This window comes from Daphnia carinata, chromosome 9 (genome assembly GCF_022539665.2).
Source record: "Daphnia carinata strain CSIRO-1 chromosome 9, CSIRO_AGI_Dcar_HiC_V3, whole genome shotgun sequence".
Classification (NCBI taxonomy): Eukaryota; Metazoa; Arthropoda; class Branchiopoda; order Diplostraca; family Daphniidae; genus Daphnia; species Daphnia carinata.
This window is the reverse complement of record NC_081339.1, coordinates 3,543,274-3,557,476: the sequence shown is the minus strand read 5'-3', so window position 1 is coordinate 3,557,476 and position 14,203 is coordinate 3,543,274. Positions and strand designations below refer to the sequence as shown.

Below are 14,203 nucleotides of genomic sequence, written 5' to 3'. Positions count from 1 at the left end.
TGCGCAAGATAAAATTGTTTCGAAAGTGATTAGTAAGTCTAAATTCGAATTTCACAAGTGGACTCTTATTCACTTTGCCGGAAGCTTGGAGAAACTTCTAAGTTTACAAGCGTTTCTTTATATCTGCATCTGTTCGCAGTTTCACCGATTAACAGAAAGTGAAAAGCTTATTCAGAAAGTTGTAATTAGTAACAAAAAAAATGCAAGAAAAAGGAAGTTTGTATCATTTCTCTTTCACCTCCGAACGATTATTGGCCAGAAAGAAAAACGATGAATAAAAAAAACATATTGATGCAATTACGATGTAGCCGCTGGAGATCAATTACGTTATCGTCTCCGGCAGAACATTTTAGCAACAGATGAATTCAACAACTTTCTAACACAAATCCATACGACGATTGACGCCACGTGATTGAGCTTTTCTTCTACGTTGCGTTTAGCGTCTAACTTATTTCTCGTCTATTTAGATCATTATCAGACGCGAAAGTGAATTTAAAGAACAGCATTCTCTCTGAACGAACGAATAAACTGACACCGGTCGTTTGCAGCTTTTCATTTTGTCTATTTGTTTTGATTGATCAACGGGGATTCATTTGGAGAACTCACCGGACGCCTTCCTAAGAAAGAAGTTACAAGAGGGAAATCAATGTCTGTCTGTGTCTGGGACACGTCTGTACACGTCATGCAAAACAACCGCTTGATATGTGCCGCCCTTAATGATATCTGTATCGTCAGACACATGGACTTACACAGGTAGAAAACCTGTTACGTGCTAAATTCAACATACCTGTGCTCATCGGTTTTAGATAGAGCAGGGCGTTTATGTTTCTAAACTTTGTGTCGTGCCACTTTCGGCGAATCCTATCGATACTTAACTGCCCACAGGTAAGATGGCATTTTACAATTGTTTTCGTACTATTTGCATTACAGTTTGATCACCTGCGTGTGACGTGCAATGGAGAGGGAAAACTAAACAAACTAGATTTTATGAGCAAGTGGCATGTATGCAAATGCTTTCAGGGATGGTTTTTGTATTTATGTTCCACCTGTTTTATCGCCTCCAGTAATTACTTTTTCTTTCATCCCATCGGCATTTTTGTTTTTTTGTTTTACCTTTTTTATTCCTGCAATTCCGAGAAACAGCAAATTTTTTCTCACTAGAAAATTCGTCATTGCACCGGAACATGGGGTAAGGGTGTTCAAAAATCCATAATGACCGCTTCTTTTTCTCATTTCTTTCTTTCTATCACCTTTTTTTCGACCCCATCCTTTACCTATAGAGGTCACCGCTATGACAAAAATCAAATGGCATTTAGTATCCGATTCGTGTGGTTCGACCTTTGCCTCTCTCCTTTTTCAAGCTGTGCGGACAGGTAAAAGCCCTAAAGTTTAATGTTTAATTGTTCAAATTTTCATTAACTTGTCATCGTGTTAAGCTTGGAAAGATTCCTTCTTTTTCACTCATTGCATAGAGCCATTACAGTCGTGTTTAAGTGTGTAACAATGTTGGGATTGGAGCTGACTAAACTAGGTTGGCGTGAATACATTGTTGTTGAGCAGCGCCTATTTGCGTCGTCACAGCTGGCCATATTCTTGAGATAAATCACCCAAGCCTAAGCAGCGAACAAGTTGCCTACGAGTTGTTAGATAGTAAGTACAACTTTGTTTCGTCCAATCATGTAAATGCCTGTTACATAATGTGTACGTCACAGGTAATGCGTAACGCTGTGCTCTTCGTTGCTGAGGTCGTTAATGTAGGGTGATTAGTTACCTAACCGTGTCGATGTCCAGCAGAATTGGTCTGTCAATCCATCAAGCGTAAAACATCGAGGTTATAGCCTGGTTCATCAAGAATTTCTTCCAGCACGTTTGAGTTTTCAATGGCTCGTTGAGTTCGAAGCACCTGTTGATGCTTAGGTAAACGACTTAAGTTCTCTGTATGATTATTAACAACACATTTTCCCTTTTGTGTAATTTCAGTACACAAAGTCAGAGTCGATTAAAGGGGTACGGGTGAATGATGGAATGATTTTACCTACCGGCCTGCCTTCAAGTGTATTTAGAAATCCTTCTTGAAACTGGTCCTGCCTTCGGTTTGTGCTAAAGCTGGCCGAAATGAAAGTAGTAAGCACTAAGAAAACGAGATTGACACGAAGAGAAAGGAAACAAGTGCAGGTATCCTCAAGTAACGACAAAAAATAATACTAGTACATATAAAACTAATTTTCCAAATGCTACCGTTGTTTACTCAGCGTTTAGACATCGTCAAGCAAACTTATCGCTTCAACGGCAGTCACGGCCGGCCATCGTCCGCTCTTCGGTATAATAATTGTGTAGTTTTATAGGGTCGTTCAGATTCAAACGATAACACGAAGTCAACGAGGTAAAACTGTCCAGTGTTAACCACCTGATGGTCATCCACAACGTTTTCAACACAAGGTGTTCTTTCGTTCAAGGTAACATACAGAATTTGATGTTTCTTTACTTTTAAGGATTTTATTTTCAATTGTGTGGATCTGCTAGATGTCGCGAACGAGCGTGATTAGTAGTCTTGTTATTACTCTCGTTTTCTTTCGACTTTTGGTGCCTACGACGTCGACGGAGACGTTAGAGGCATTACCAGCCACATCGGAAACTGTGAAAAGAAAATGGTCTTACAATTACAAGAGACCGGACCCAAAACGTAAGTACAAGTCTGTTTAGTATTATTGTATTGGGATGAACGCAAGTTAGTTATTTTCTTAGCTGTCTACGGAGTAGTCGTAGTATAGAGAAGGGCTAACGAAAAGCTTCTAATATCATGGAGAATGTGAAAATAAAAAGCGGACCGATAGTTAACATAATAGGAACTCGTTTAAAGACACACTGCTCTAGATTCACGACCAATTTGCTGCTGTAAATAATCAGGTTTTTTTTATTTGTAATCCAGTTTGTTTTTGCATTTGTTGTTAAAAAGGAATTTTTCTTGTAAATTGCTTTACAACTTTATCTCGGCGTGATGTCTATAATTTTTCTTACGTTTTTACAATTGTGGTTTGTTTTACTCGAACGCGCACGACCATATAGTTTTTGTTTGCTCTTTTTTATCTTGTTACCCATTGTTTACTAAATGTTCTTTGCTCTGCTACTTCAAAAGTCTATTTAGAACAACATTCTTTTAGCTGTATCAACTCGGGGACCTTCATTTCATCACGATGGGTTACTGCCGTTCATACTTTCGTTTCATTGTCTTGTTATTTTGATTACCACGATTATTACCTTCGAATTTCAAAAGTCCGAATTAAGATCGTTGTCCTTTGCTTCTTTATGTAACCTAAGGAGATGCCGCCCGCCGTTGTTACTGTCACAACTAGTTTTAATGGTGACCTGTTTAAGAACCGATATTCAAATTTAAATTTAGGTAAATTTATTCCATCATCCATGTTGAGCAGCTTTCCGTAATGGTGACTGCTTATATATAAGAATAGTTCAAGTTAAATTGTACTTTAAATGATAAGGACGATGTCATTTAAGGATGTGCGTGAGGAAATAGTGTCCGTTTGTTAACAATGTAGTTAAGAACGCTACGTTGCATAAAAATTGTTAGTTTGAATCAACGCAACTAACGTTTTCTTTTTAATGTATTTCTGGAAGCCAAGCCATCCTGGAGTCACAAAGGTAATATACAAGTTCTTACTCTTCGAAATAAATGAATTCATTATGTTGTATTTTCATTCGTGATTTCTTTTAAGAGCATGAAGCTTGGCCTCGGAAATTTCCAACGTGTGGTGGGAAACAGCAATCACCTATAAACATCCAACCAAATTCAACAATAATCACATCATACCCCAACTTTAAATTCCATAATTACGGTTTTGTCGAAGGCATGGAATTGATCAACAATGGACACAGCGGTGAGTTTTTTTCCTTTAAAAAATTTGTTGCTATCAAAAGAATTTGTTCCCGCCTCCATGTTTATATTACGATTATTTGTTGATGCGATTGTTTTCCTCAAGACAGCGGCTTACAATTTGCCAATTAACTATCCCAAAAAGAAGACTCCTCATATTAGCGGTGGTGGCCTGGATGGTATCTACCAATTCGCTCAGATTCATATGCATTGGGGCAATGATTCGAGTAAAGGTAGCGAACACCTCATCAAATCGAAAAGGTAAATACTTTCAAAATTTAACTGTCGAACTCTGTCGTCACATTCTGTTTGCAGCTATCCAGCCGAAATGCATTTGGTCCACTGGAACGTCAAATATGGTTCGTTTGCTGAAGCAAGTAAATATTCTTATGATGGTCTTGCTGTTCTGACAATTTTCGCAAAGGTAATTTGTTTACATTTATTGTGTAGAGTATGCACTATTTGTTTGGGTTCATTTTGTACAGGTGGTGCCCGACGATAATAAATCGTATCAGCCTTTGGTTGATCAACTGGGCGAGATAATTAAGAATGGCGATGAAACGATCTTAAGAAAACCCGTTTCGCTCTTTGATTTATTGCCTAAACGGACTACTACGTTCTATCGCTATTTTGGCTCTGTCACCACTCCAGCATGCCAGGAAATTGTCATCTGGACCATCTTCGACAAAGCGATTGAAATGTCTGAAAGACAAGTAAAAGCCTTTTTTTTTTATTCTTAAAATTATGAATTTTTATGGTATTTTCAAATAGCTAAACAAGTTTAGAAGCCTCGAAGATGAAGTAGGTGAACGGATGGTGGATAACTTCCGTCCACCGCAACCTGTTAATGATCGCACCGTATTTTATAGATCGCACAAAGTCCCCGACATTCCATTGTCTGTGACGGATCCTTATTCTCCATTTTCCGAAGCTTATAAATGGAGTAAATCGACATTCAAAAATTATGCAAACAGGTTTTGGGGAATGTTTGATCCGCCTGCCCATCTTCGTCACGCTTTTTGCCGAACTCGACCTTGTTAACTCCGATCCTGCCTACCTGTACGTAAAATGGCCCAAAGTCTTTGAAGGTTGTGTATAACTCGATCCGTGAAAGTGCGTCGTGAAAGAACAATTTATTGCGTGAGTCGATTGTGCTGAAAGAACTTTCGGCGAGAATTATATCAACAAGGTAATCGTTCAGTTTAGTCGAGTTTCATGCACGATGAAGCGGAGAACATCGGCGTAGGACATTGTTTGCCATTGGTATTTGAATCTTCTCACGTTTGGTCACGGTTTTCGTCCCTTAGCGTAAGTGTGGGGGAGATACGGTAACTGAAAGAATTAAATTTCCTTTTCTTTTTGTTTTGTTTCACCTAACGCATAAATATAGAATTTCTGTGGAAACCACTGAATTGTTAAATTCGTTTTCAAAACGTGAGTTATGCGTTTTTTCCTTTTTTTTTTTTAAACTACTGGCCGGATGGAAGGATGAAGTTTTTGCCGGAACAGAATTAGTTCTACGCATGGTGTAATTTCGCGGTGACAACACTTGCAGCCAGCACCGCTGAATTTGATAGGTAATTCTCACAACTGCCTTATTAGTGATTATGTAGTTGAAGAAACCGGTTTCCGTATCAAATTGTCAACACATGGTACATGTTATTTCCTTAAATGTATTTTGAAAGATGTCTTGCCTACTAGACTTTGACGCATGTACAGTATTTTCAAATGGGTGTGACCACATTGAATTATTCAAATTTGATGGGTTTATTGAACTACTGTTATTTAGCAGTGGGCAAAGGTTTGTTCTGAATCCACATTCCGATTTACAGAGTATACATATCACGCTGGTCTAAACCGTAAAAGGATAAGGACAGAAGAAACACAATGGATTGGGGTGACAGATGTCGTTTGTAGTGTCGTCCTCGTTGACCCGCAGTAGATGATAGTTATCGAACAACATCAGCTTCATATATGGCTTGATAATTACCATAACTTGAAGCGATGCCTTACGCCCCTCATCGAATTGTTACAACGGTAAGGTATGCCAAAATTATAAGCGTTTTTGCTTGATTTTTCCAACAGCTATGAACAGCAGATTTCGAGTTATTGATTCCATTGGCGAGGTCATTGGTCATGCACACCTGTAACTGTTTTCTATGCAGAATGTGGTCATACGGAGGTTAGATATTTAAGAGACGGAGTTTTGGTAGGGATTACTTGTTCGTTAGACTTTGGCAAAGAACATTCTCGGCAAGCTTCATAGCATTTCAATGGTGAATTTGTGGGCCAAGAGTTCAATGTGGAAAATTAGTTTCGTTGTTATTTTTAATCTTTTGTCATCCATGGACGCATTTCCGGTCGGTGACCAAAAAACCATCGCATCCGCAGATGGTTTTTCGCAGATCAGTCACAGCAGCTCGATGTTTGAACATTGGATTTATAAGAAATCAATGTCTAAGCGTAAGTATTCAAATAAATTTGTTTGAATTTTTAAATTGGTAAATATGTGCTTACGAATGATATCTTTAAACTAAAAATAACGGTTGCTCTTACAAAGATTATCAATTTCTCAAATGTTTTTTTTTTCTCATTACAGCTAGCAGTTGGAGTAAATGGTATGCAAGTAAGTGCTCTCGTTACGTTACAAAATTTAGCGGCAATAGATTTTTAGTCCTCATTTTACGGCTTCACTTTTGATCTCATGCTAAGTTACGTGCATCCGGAAAACCACCCTGCTTTTCAACCTTTTTAAAACTACATTGTATACCAGCTATATTAACGGTCGATTCAACTAAAAATGTATTGTTTCCAAGATCCAAATTCTTGGGCGGATTTATCAGGTTCATCTTGCGGTGGCAATCAGCAATCTCCGATTGACATCCAGCCAAGATCAACCGTGACGAAAGCTATCCCTAAATTTGCGTTCCACAATTACGGTAACATCGACAAAATGATTATGATGAACAACGGCCACACAGGTTAGTTTCCATTATTTTTCTCCCCTTACTTCTGGTAATCAATGGTTAAAATCGAATCATTAACAGCGGTTTACATTCTTCCGGGAGGACTTCCGAAAAACAGAGTACCTTACATCACCGGAGGTGGTCTCAATGGATCGTACGCGTTCATTCAATGTCATTTGCATTGGGGTGGTGATTCCACAAAAGGCAGCGAACATCTTATCAAATCTAAAAGGTACACTAGTTACTATTGTGTGATTGAATCAGTAGTTCAATTTCTTGTACACGTAGCTATCCCGCTGAACTGCATTTAGTTCACTATAATACCAAATATGGATCGTTTGCTGATGCCACAATGCATTCAGACGGCCTGGCCGTCTTGGGTATATTCCTCCAGGTGATTTGATATAAAAGAAACAGTCCTTTAGTGTCTTTAAAACTCAGTCAACTTCATTGTTGTACAGACAGGGTCGGATGACAATGAATCTTTCAAGCCTTTGGTCGACCAGTTGGGTGAAGTTGTAACAGATCACGACGAAACCACTTTAACGAACATAGTATCGTTCAAGGATTTGCTCCCGAAACAAACCACGTCGTTTTATCGCTATAATGGATCATTGACCACACCCAATTGTCAGCAAATCGTCATCTGGACCGTGTTTGATACTCCTGTGGAAATCTCTGAACGACAAGTGAGTAATGGTTTATTTGGTAGTGGGCTATAAATACTAAATTTAAAGTGACCTAATTAACGGATCAATAATCTTGTATGTCTATAGTTGAAAAAGTACAGGCAACTTGAGAATGCGGAGGGCGAACATCTGGTGAACAATTTTCGTCCAGCGCAGAAAGAAAATGATCGTGTAGTGTTTTACAGGTCGTCTACCAGATGCGAAATTTCGCAATCGTTACCGATCATGTCTTATTCATTTGCTTCCCAATTTTTGGCCTTTATTGGATGCTGAAATTCAGTAAAGTATGCGTAATGGTGCTTTATTATGGTAAAAGCTGATGGTGAGTGAACATGTCAGTTTTTGCCGTGTTTATTTTATATTTTAACTCCACCCTAGTAGCTTTATTAGAATCCCCCTGCACCTTTCGTGAAAAAAAACGCGTGCACCATACACGAAAATATACTTATTTAAATGCAACTAGGTGGCAAGGTAAAAGTTAGCTCTCTTTCAATATTAAATTAGATTCATTTGCGTTTTTTACTGTTTTATTATTTAAAATTCCGTACCAACATGGCAAAAAGAAGTTCAAAGATTTTTTTTCTATGAAATTCGATTAAGTAATCTGCCTTGGAGCGCACCAGTGCGTTAGTTGGGCGTGGCGTGAACGAACGGTGATTCAAATAGATTATGAAGTAAGTTCTTTTTCTTTTTTTTGTGGGTTCAATAAGCAGGTTAACTCGTTGAACCTTGCCACACTTCCAAGGGGCCCCGAATCGGTAGTTATTTCGGTTCACATTCGCTTACACTGCCCTCATACTGTCACGAAATTGAAATTCAGTTTTTCCAGGGTCGTTATGTTTTTCATATGCACGACGACATGAATTTTAATCAAAAATTTTAATCTCCATTTTTAAAATTGTTTTTCTTCTTAGCCTACCACCTACCCAAACAGTTGGCATCAACACGCAATGCATAAGTTATACGAGAGAAAAATGTTAATGAGAAATTTCACAACGTAAAAGTGAGCGTAACCTGTGTAAAAACAACTTCATTTTGAAAAGGGAATTCCGGTAAGTGATTGGTATGCACAAAGAGTTTGTTTTACTGAAAAGAAAAGCAAATAACTTGCTCTGTGTAAACCAGTAGCTAACGAAAATTTAGTTCACTAGACTGTGTAACCGAAACCGGGAAAGGTACAGCGTAACCTTTTCGCGTACAAGCTAGACTTCTAACTAAAAAAAAAATTTTGCTGCCAACAAAGTCAGTCTATAGCTGATAGAGTGATAGCATCGTTGGTTGTATTTATTTACACATGGCCTCCGTTCTCGCCAAACGAATTTGAAACCAAACCGGTCGCTTGTCGTTCAATTGGGCGAAAAGAAAGTATGGCTAGGTACGAGGGAAACGAGATTGACACAGATAGAAGAAAGGAAGGTTGGACCTCTAAAGTATTTCAAGAACTTCGAAGCATAATACGGCATATAAACAAATTCGTTCACCGTTAAGACCCGTTGATTCGACTGTTGGATACCCGCGTGAAAGCTACTCTCCCGCAAAGGTGGTAAAGTTTCATTTAGGGTACAACTGGTGGGTAGTTCACGGCGGTCGTGCACGTAATACTCGAAAACGATAAAGTGAATAGTGAAACATCACAAGTCTTCAAACACATCCGATCAAAGTCAAATTTGTGGTTATTACGAGGACGATATTCTTGTTCTTAATTAAAGAAGTGCATTCACGGTAGGGTGACAAATTCTAATTACCTTAACAGGTGTTAGTGCTTGTATTGACGTGACAAAAGTGTTCATTGTGCTTCGTTTCTTTACGTCTACAGATGTTGTTGCAGGCTTACGTAACAAATGTTTTGGCAATCGCTATTGTCTTCTTTCGAATTTTGGCGCTCGCAACGCCGGAGGCAGTAGCAGAAGCAGCAGTCAGGACAAAATGGCCACACAAGACTTCCAGTGTTCCAACAATCGACCACCGTAACTACGAGAAACCCAAACCTAAACCCAAACGTAAGTAAATCTATCTTACGTTTTAAACAGCACGATTGTTTATGTTGAGTACTTTGCAGTTGAAGATGAAATCAGTGTGGTAGCATATAGTTTATTACGTTGTGCAAAATCGTATGGTTTTCGAGAAAACCTGTTGTGCTAATTGCCCTTGTTTTGAGTTCAATTTTCGTAAGAGCAGTTATTTATCTAACCGTCGTGATAACTGAAAATGTTGTTACTGACAACAGAAAGCTGAAAAACTGTCATTAAATGTTTTCAACCTTACGTAATGGTAGCTATGAGAAATCGTTTTTAAATCAAAACTTATCAGTTGAAACACGACGAACTCTTTAGGGGAGCTAATGCATATGCACTGCATTCCAGCATTCGGGTGTAGAAAACATCAAGGCTAAACTTTCAATTAATGGTACACTTGATCTAGAACACGTGATAGGCTTTAATGTGTGTAAAAAAAAAAATGATTGCCTACATTCTTCTTATGACCAATGATAAGGTATTTGTTGTGCTTGTTCCTTTTTGTTTTGGCTAATTTTTGAAAGGGAAAATATTCCGTCTCTTAACAGTTGAATCTATTATTTACAACGTGAAATCGCTGTTAGAAAGCTCTTGTAACTCACTTTTCAATTTGCTGGAACAAGAAAATCGTGATGTCGACTCGCGACTAGTAGTTTTATGCTTATTCTCTCACGAGGCCATGTTTTTTAACTTTTGCATCATGAGCTTGTTCTGCTTTTCTGCTTTTTGATGAAAACGGGTTTAATCAGACAAAAATCTTTGGCTACTATGACCTTCTTTCTAGAAATCAAGGGAGCGAATACGTTAGCTCTTTATGGATGATAATCACGTTCGTTACAGCGAATTGAAAAGAGATGAAACGGCAAATGAGATCGGAGACGTGGCATTTTACATAGCTCAGATCGAAAGAAGGGACAACTACGTACACATTCAGCTCTCACTTTTCGTTTGTAAAAAGAGGCAAACTGGTTTACGCGAACTTCAGTTATGTCCAATATCGTTAGTCCGAAGAAGGTTAATTTGAATTGTTTACACATTTTTGATGAAACAAAGTTTCATTTACGCTCACCAATGGTTGCATGATATATAGTCTTAAGTTAGTCAGAAATTACTTTGTACATCGTTTGAAAGGCTTGTATTGCACAAAAAAAAATCACTAAAACATTTTCTTCTTAATTATTCAGATAAGCCGCACTGGACACACAAAGGTAAGCTTCTCTTTTCATCGTTTACCTAAAAATTTCCCGAAAATTCACTAGAAAACTCAACGTTTGTTTATTCGAATTCTATTGATTTAATTAAGATCAACTGGAATGGCCTCAGAAGTTTCCTACGTGCGGTGGAAGACAACAGTCTCCGATCAACATTCACCCAAAATCCACTGTGCTGGAAGCGTTTCCTAGTATAAAATTTCACAACTACGGGTTGATTGATAACCTGGAATTCGTCAATAACGGACACACCGGTTAGAACCATTTTTACATTCGGAAATAACCCCGTTGCGGAGATTTCTAAAATAGTTTTTTTTTTTTTTTACTGCACTAAAACAAGCTGCTGTCAATCTGCCCAAGGACTTTCCCAAACACAAGACGCCTAGCATTACCGGTGGAGGGTTGAATGGCACTTATGCGTTCGTTCAAATCCACATGCACTGGGGTTCCGACTCTTCTAAAGGAAGCGAACATGTCATCAAATCGCAAAGGTATATCTTTCATTTCATCACCTACTAGTTAACTTGTCTTAACATAAATTTAACTCGCTTTGTAGCTATCCTATTGAGCTACATCTCGTTCATTATAACACAAAGTATGGATCGTTCGCCGAAGCCAGTAAATACGCACGAGACGGCCTGGCCGTTTTAACAGTCTTGGCTACGGTAAGTGAATCGTGTCCTACATCTAGGAAATGGGATCTTCACCATCGATTATGAGTGAAATCTTTTTCATTTTACAGGTATCACCCAGTGATAGTAAAGCTTTTCAGCCAATGGTTGACCAACTCGGAGAGATCGTGCATAACGGTGACGAAACGATTTTAAGGTCACCTGTTGCGCTCAATCGTATACTACCCAGGCGGACATCATCGTTCTATCGCTACTTTGGCTCTTTGACCACACCCGACTGCCAGGAAATCGTCACGTGGACCGTTTTTGATAACATGATTGAAATTTCAGAAAGACAGGTGAGTGGAATTCTCTTGCATGGCATTTATAGTTTGAAATACGATCGTGATCGTTTACTCCGACAATAGTTGACCGCGTTCAGAATGATAAAAGACGAGGTTGGAGAACCAATGGTTAACAACTTCCGTACGCCACAGCCTTTGAACGAACGCACCGTATTTTACAGATCGTTCACTGGGTGCGAAATCTCTCGTTCGTTGTCCGATAATGAATCGCCCGTATCCGAAGCTTTGAAATGGAGCAAATGCTTGATGAGCTACGCTTTCAATTCGATTTTACCTTCATCCTAAACACGTTCATTAATATATATATATTATATTTAAATTTGTAATGTGACGTTGGTCGGTCGTGGTGAGTATCAGACTTTAGTGGGGTAACATCACCATCTCAATAGCAAAGATTTCGAAATAACATGTTTTCTAATTTATTCGAGAATCCTTAACGTAAGTGAATATTTAAAGAAATTTATACAGAAGTTTTTTTTTTCTGACGAGCACATCCCTTTTGGCCTTTATATTTTTTCTTGCACAACTGAGACATTCTGGCTTTGAGGCAACAGTATCACATAGACCTTTTACGACATGCATGCCATATTTTCAACTCAAAGTCAGTAATGGGTCTCCAAATAGTCTGGCGTCTTAAGTTCTCCTTTGTTTCTTGCATCTTTATGTATTTTACAACCCTTGACCAAATAGATTGTGAGACATTCTAATGTTATATCAATTGAATGTGGACAATCAATCTTTTCTTTTACATTTCACTTTTGAGGTTTGGGTCACCGATTGAAATGCAAACTATGTTGTGGGTTAAATTGATAAGAATTGTTTTCAAGGGTATCTTTTATTGTACACTGGCGGTCTCGTTATGCAGCCAGATGTCTGGAAAAATTCACCGCTTTTGGTTACCACTTAACGGTCACTCACTGGGTCTTTAAAAAAAAAAAATTTCTGCTGTTTGTTTTAGTTACGTTTCTCAAACCGCAGAGAAATTGGTTAACAGACCGACTATTGCCCCAACAACCTTCAGTAACGTGATAGTATAACACATTAGCCGGTGGAGGCAAATTGCTTACTCGTCTTTGACTAATATTAACCGATTAAAAACATTTTTAAAAACTATTTTAGGAATGGGGGTGATTGTTACTAAAAAGAAGTTGTAGTGTAACATCCATCTTCATCCTTTGCTTTTATTCTAAACAAAACAACTAATTATTTATTGCATTGCTGTAGACTCGTGTTATGGTTGGTCGTTCTTTTAGCCATCAGATTCGAGGACGCTTTTTGTTTAACCAATGTGTGGAACGGCGGCTGGAAAGGGAGAGTAAAAATTGCATAAATAGTTTTCAGTGACTATTAGCAAAATCGACAATGTGTCCTGAATAGATTCTGTCGGACGGAGAACGCTCTAATAACATACCAGTTCATCAACAAAGGTAAAAATGGCATTCATTTGAGACAAATAATTTTGCTTCATTATTGCTTAAGTCATTTTTTTTGTCGTCCTAGGAGCTATAACGTAGTTGTGAAACTCTCCAAAAGGACAGCCAGTCAAATGCCTCGCAGCCATACCTGCCAAATTCATTTCCTGATTCCGTGACCTTAAACAATCGCGTTCGCTGGAATTTACGTCTGACGTGGTAAGTTCACTGCACGAAATTTCTAAAGTACGGCGTACGTGGGGGATTACCACTCACGTAGTAGCTTAAGACTAAGCGAAAGCCCCGTTTTGAATATGTCTGATATTGAATTAACTAGCGCCAATCAATCATTTCGTTCGTTAGCACTAGGAAGTGTAATTTTTACGCAAAACGATCGTTAACCCAATATTTCAAATCTCACTTTCGCTAACGTCTCGTCCATGTCACGCAATACGTCCCAACTAAAATATTATGCAATTGATTGTGCATTTATTTCTTTGGCGACATAAGATAATTGTAATGTCGCAATTTGAGCTTAGGATTTCTACGTCTACCGGAAAAGGCCTTCAAAACAGTCAACACGATGTCGATAATAACAAGGAAGGCTGCCTTCAAATAAAATCTGTCCTTTATTCCGACAGTAAAACAAACGTGAAGCAAACAGGTTGGTGGGTTTTTTTGAGATGTACGGAATGTGGGTACATAAAAGGATTTACGTCGGACTGATAGGGTTCTACGCATTGTGATTCTTGCCGAATTAAGACGAGCGTGTGACCCTATATAGGATCTAGGTGTGTTCAAAATTGGTGCAATTTCAGGTGTTATCTATTGGTATAGTGCATAGTTTTCTAGCGCGCTGGAGCTTGCCGTTGGCAATGAAACCTGCTCCGATAGTATACACACTAATTTCACCTTCTCAGGGTCTCTGGTTTTTTATTTTTTTTTAGACGGTCTCGAAAAATCGATGCAAACCGGTCGGGTGTGGTCGATATCTTAGCGAATGGAAAGCTATGTAGACGAAGGAAAGAAGAAGGAAGTATGATAG

At 38.5% G+C, this 14,203-nt stretch overlaps 3 protein-coding genes across 3 annotated transcripts; all 3 read left to right on the top strand.

Moving 5' to 3' along the window:
- The first annotated feature begins 1,777 nt into the window (after positions 1–1,777).
- LOC130688970 (carbonic anhydrase 2-like) lies at positions 1,778–5,280 on the top strand. Its single transcript, XM_057511992.2, has 10 exons — positions 1,778–1,917; positions 1,981–2,175; positions 2,253–2,456; positions 2,524–2,683; positions 3,634–3,657; positions 3,732–3,893; positions 4,000–4,150; positions 4,205–4,313; positions 4,375–4,602; positions 4,661–5,280. The coding sequence occupies exons 4-10, from the start codon at positions 2,524–2,526 to the stop codon at positions 4,928–4,930; spliced, it is 1,104 nt and encodes a 367-aa protein (XP_057367975.1). The 5' UTR covers positions 1,778–1,917; positions 1,981–2,175; positions 2,253–2,456; the 3' UTR covers positions 4,931–5,280.
- Positions 5,281–6,421: 1,141 nt separating this feature from the next.
- Positions 6,422–7,911, top strand: LOC130688291 (carbonic anhydrase 2-like; the record flags this gene model as incomplete). The annotated part of the gene is made up of 6 exons (XM_057511267.2): positions 6,422–6,515; positions 6,706–6,870; positions 6,937–7,087; positions 7,144–7,249; positions 7,317–7,544; positions 7,632–7,911. Coding segments are annotated over 6 exons (930 nt in total), but the record flags the coding sequence as incomplete, so codon positions are not given.
- Positions 7,912–9,037: 1,126 nt separating this feature from the next.
- On the top strand, positions 9,038–12,458 carry LOC130688289 (carbonic anhydrase 14-like). Its single transcript, XM_057511265.2, has 8 exons — positions 9,038–9,266; positions 9,361–9,544; positions 10,744–10,767; positions 10,863–11,024; positions 11,111–11,261; positions 11,327–11,435; positions 11,513–11,740; positions 11,810–12,458. Exons 2-8 carry the CDS (start codon positions 9,361–9,363, stop codon positions 12,029–12,031), a joined length of 1,080 nt encoding a protein of 359 aa, XP_057367248.1. The 5' UTR covers positions 9,038–9,266; the 3' UTR covers positions 12,032–12,458.
- Positions 12,459–14,203: the final 1,745 nt, after the last annotated feature.

Excerpts from the sequence above, each read along its gene's own strand:
- LOC130688289 (XM_057511265.2), top strand. The coding sequence starts at position 9,361 with ATGTTGTTGCAGGCTTACGTAACAAATGTTTTGGCAATCGCTATTGTC. Across the intron at positions 11,436-11,512 it reads TTTTAACAGTCTTGGCTACG|GTATCACCCAGTGATAGTAA; the intron begins GTAAGTGAATCG and ends TTCATTTTACAG. Across the intron at positions 11,741-11,809 it reads TTGAAATTTCAGAAAGACAG|TTGACCGCGTTCAGAATGAT; the intron begins GTGAGTGGAATT and ends CTCCGACAATAG.
- LOC130688970 (XM_057511992.2), top strand. The coding sequence starts at position 2,524 with ATGTCGCGAACGAGCGTGATTAGTAGTCTTGTTATTACTCTCGTTTTC. Across the intron at positions 2,684-3,633 it reads CAAGAGACCGGACCCAAAAC|CCAAGCCATCCTGGAGTCAC; the intron begins GTAAGTACAAGT and ends TATTTCTGGAAG. Across the intron at positions 4,314-4,374 it reads TTCTGACAATTTTCGCAAAG|GTGGTGCCCGACGATAATAA; the intron begins GTAATTTGTTTA and ends CATTTTGTACAG.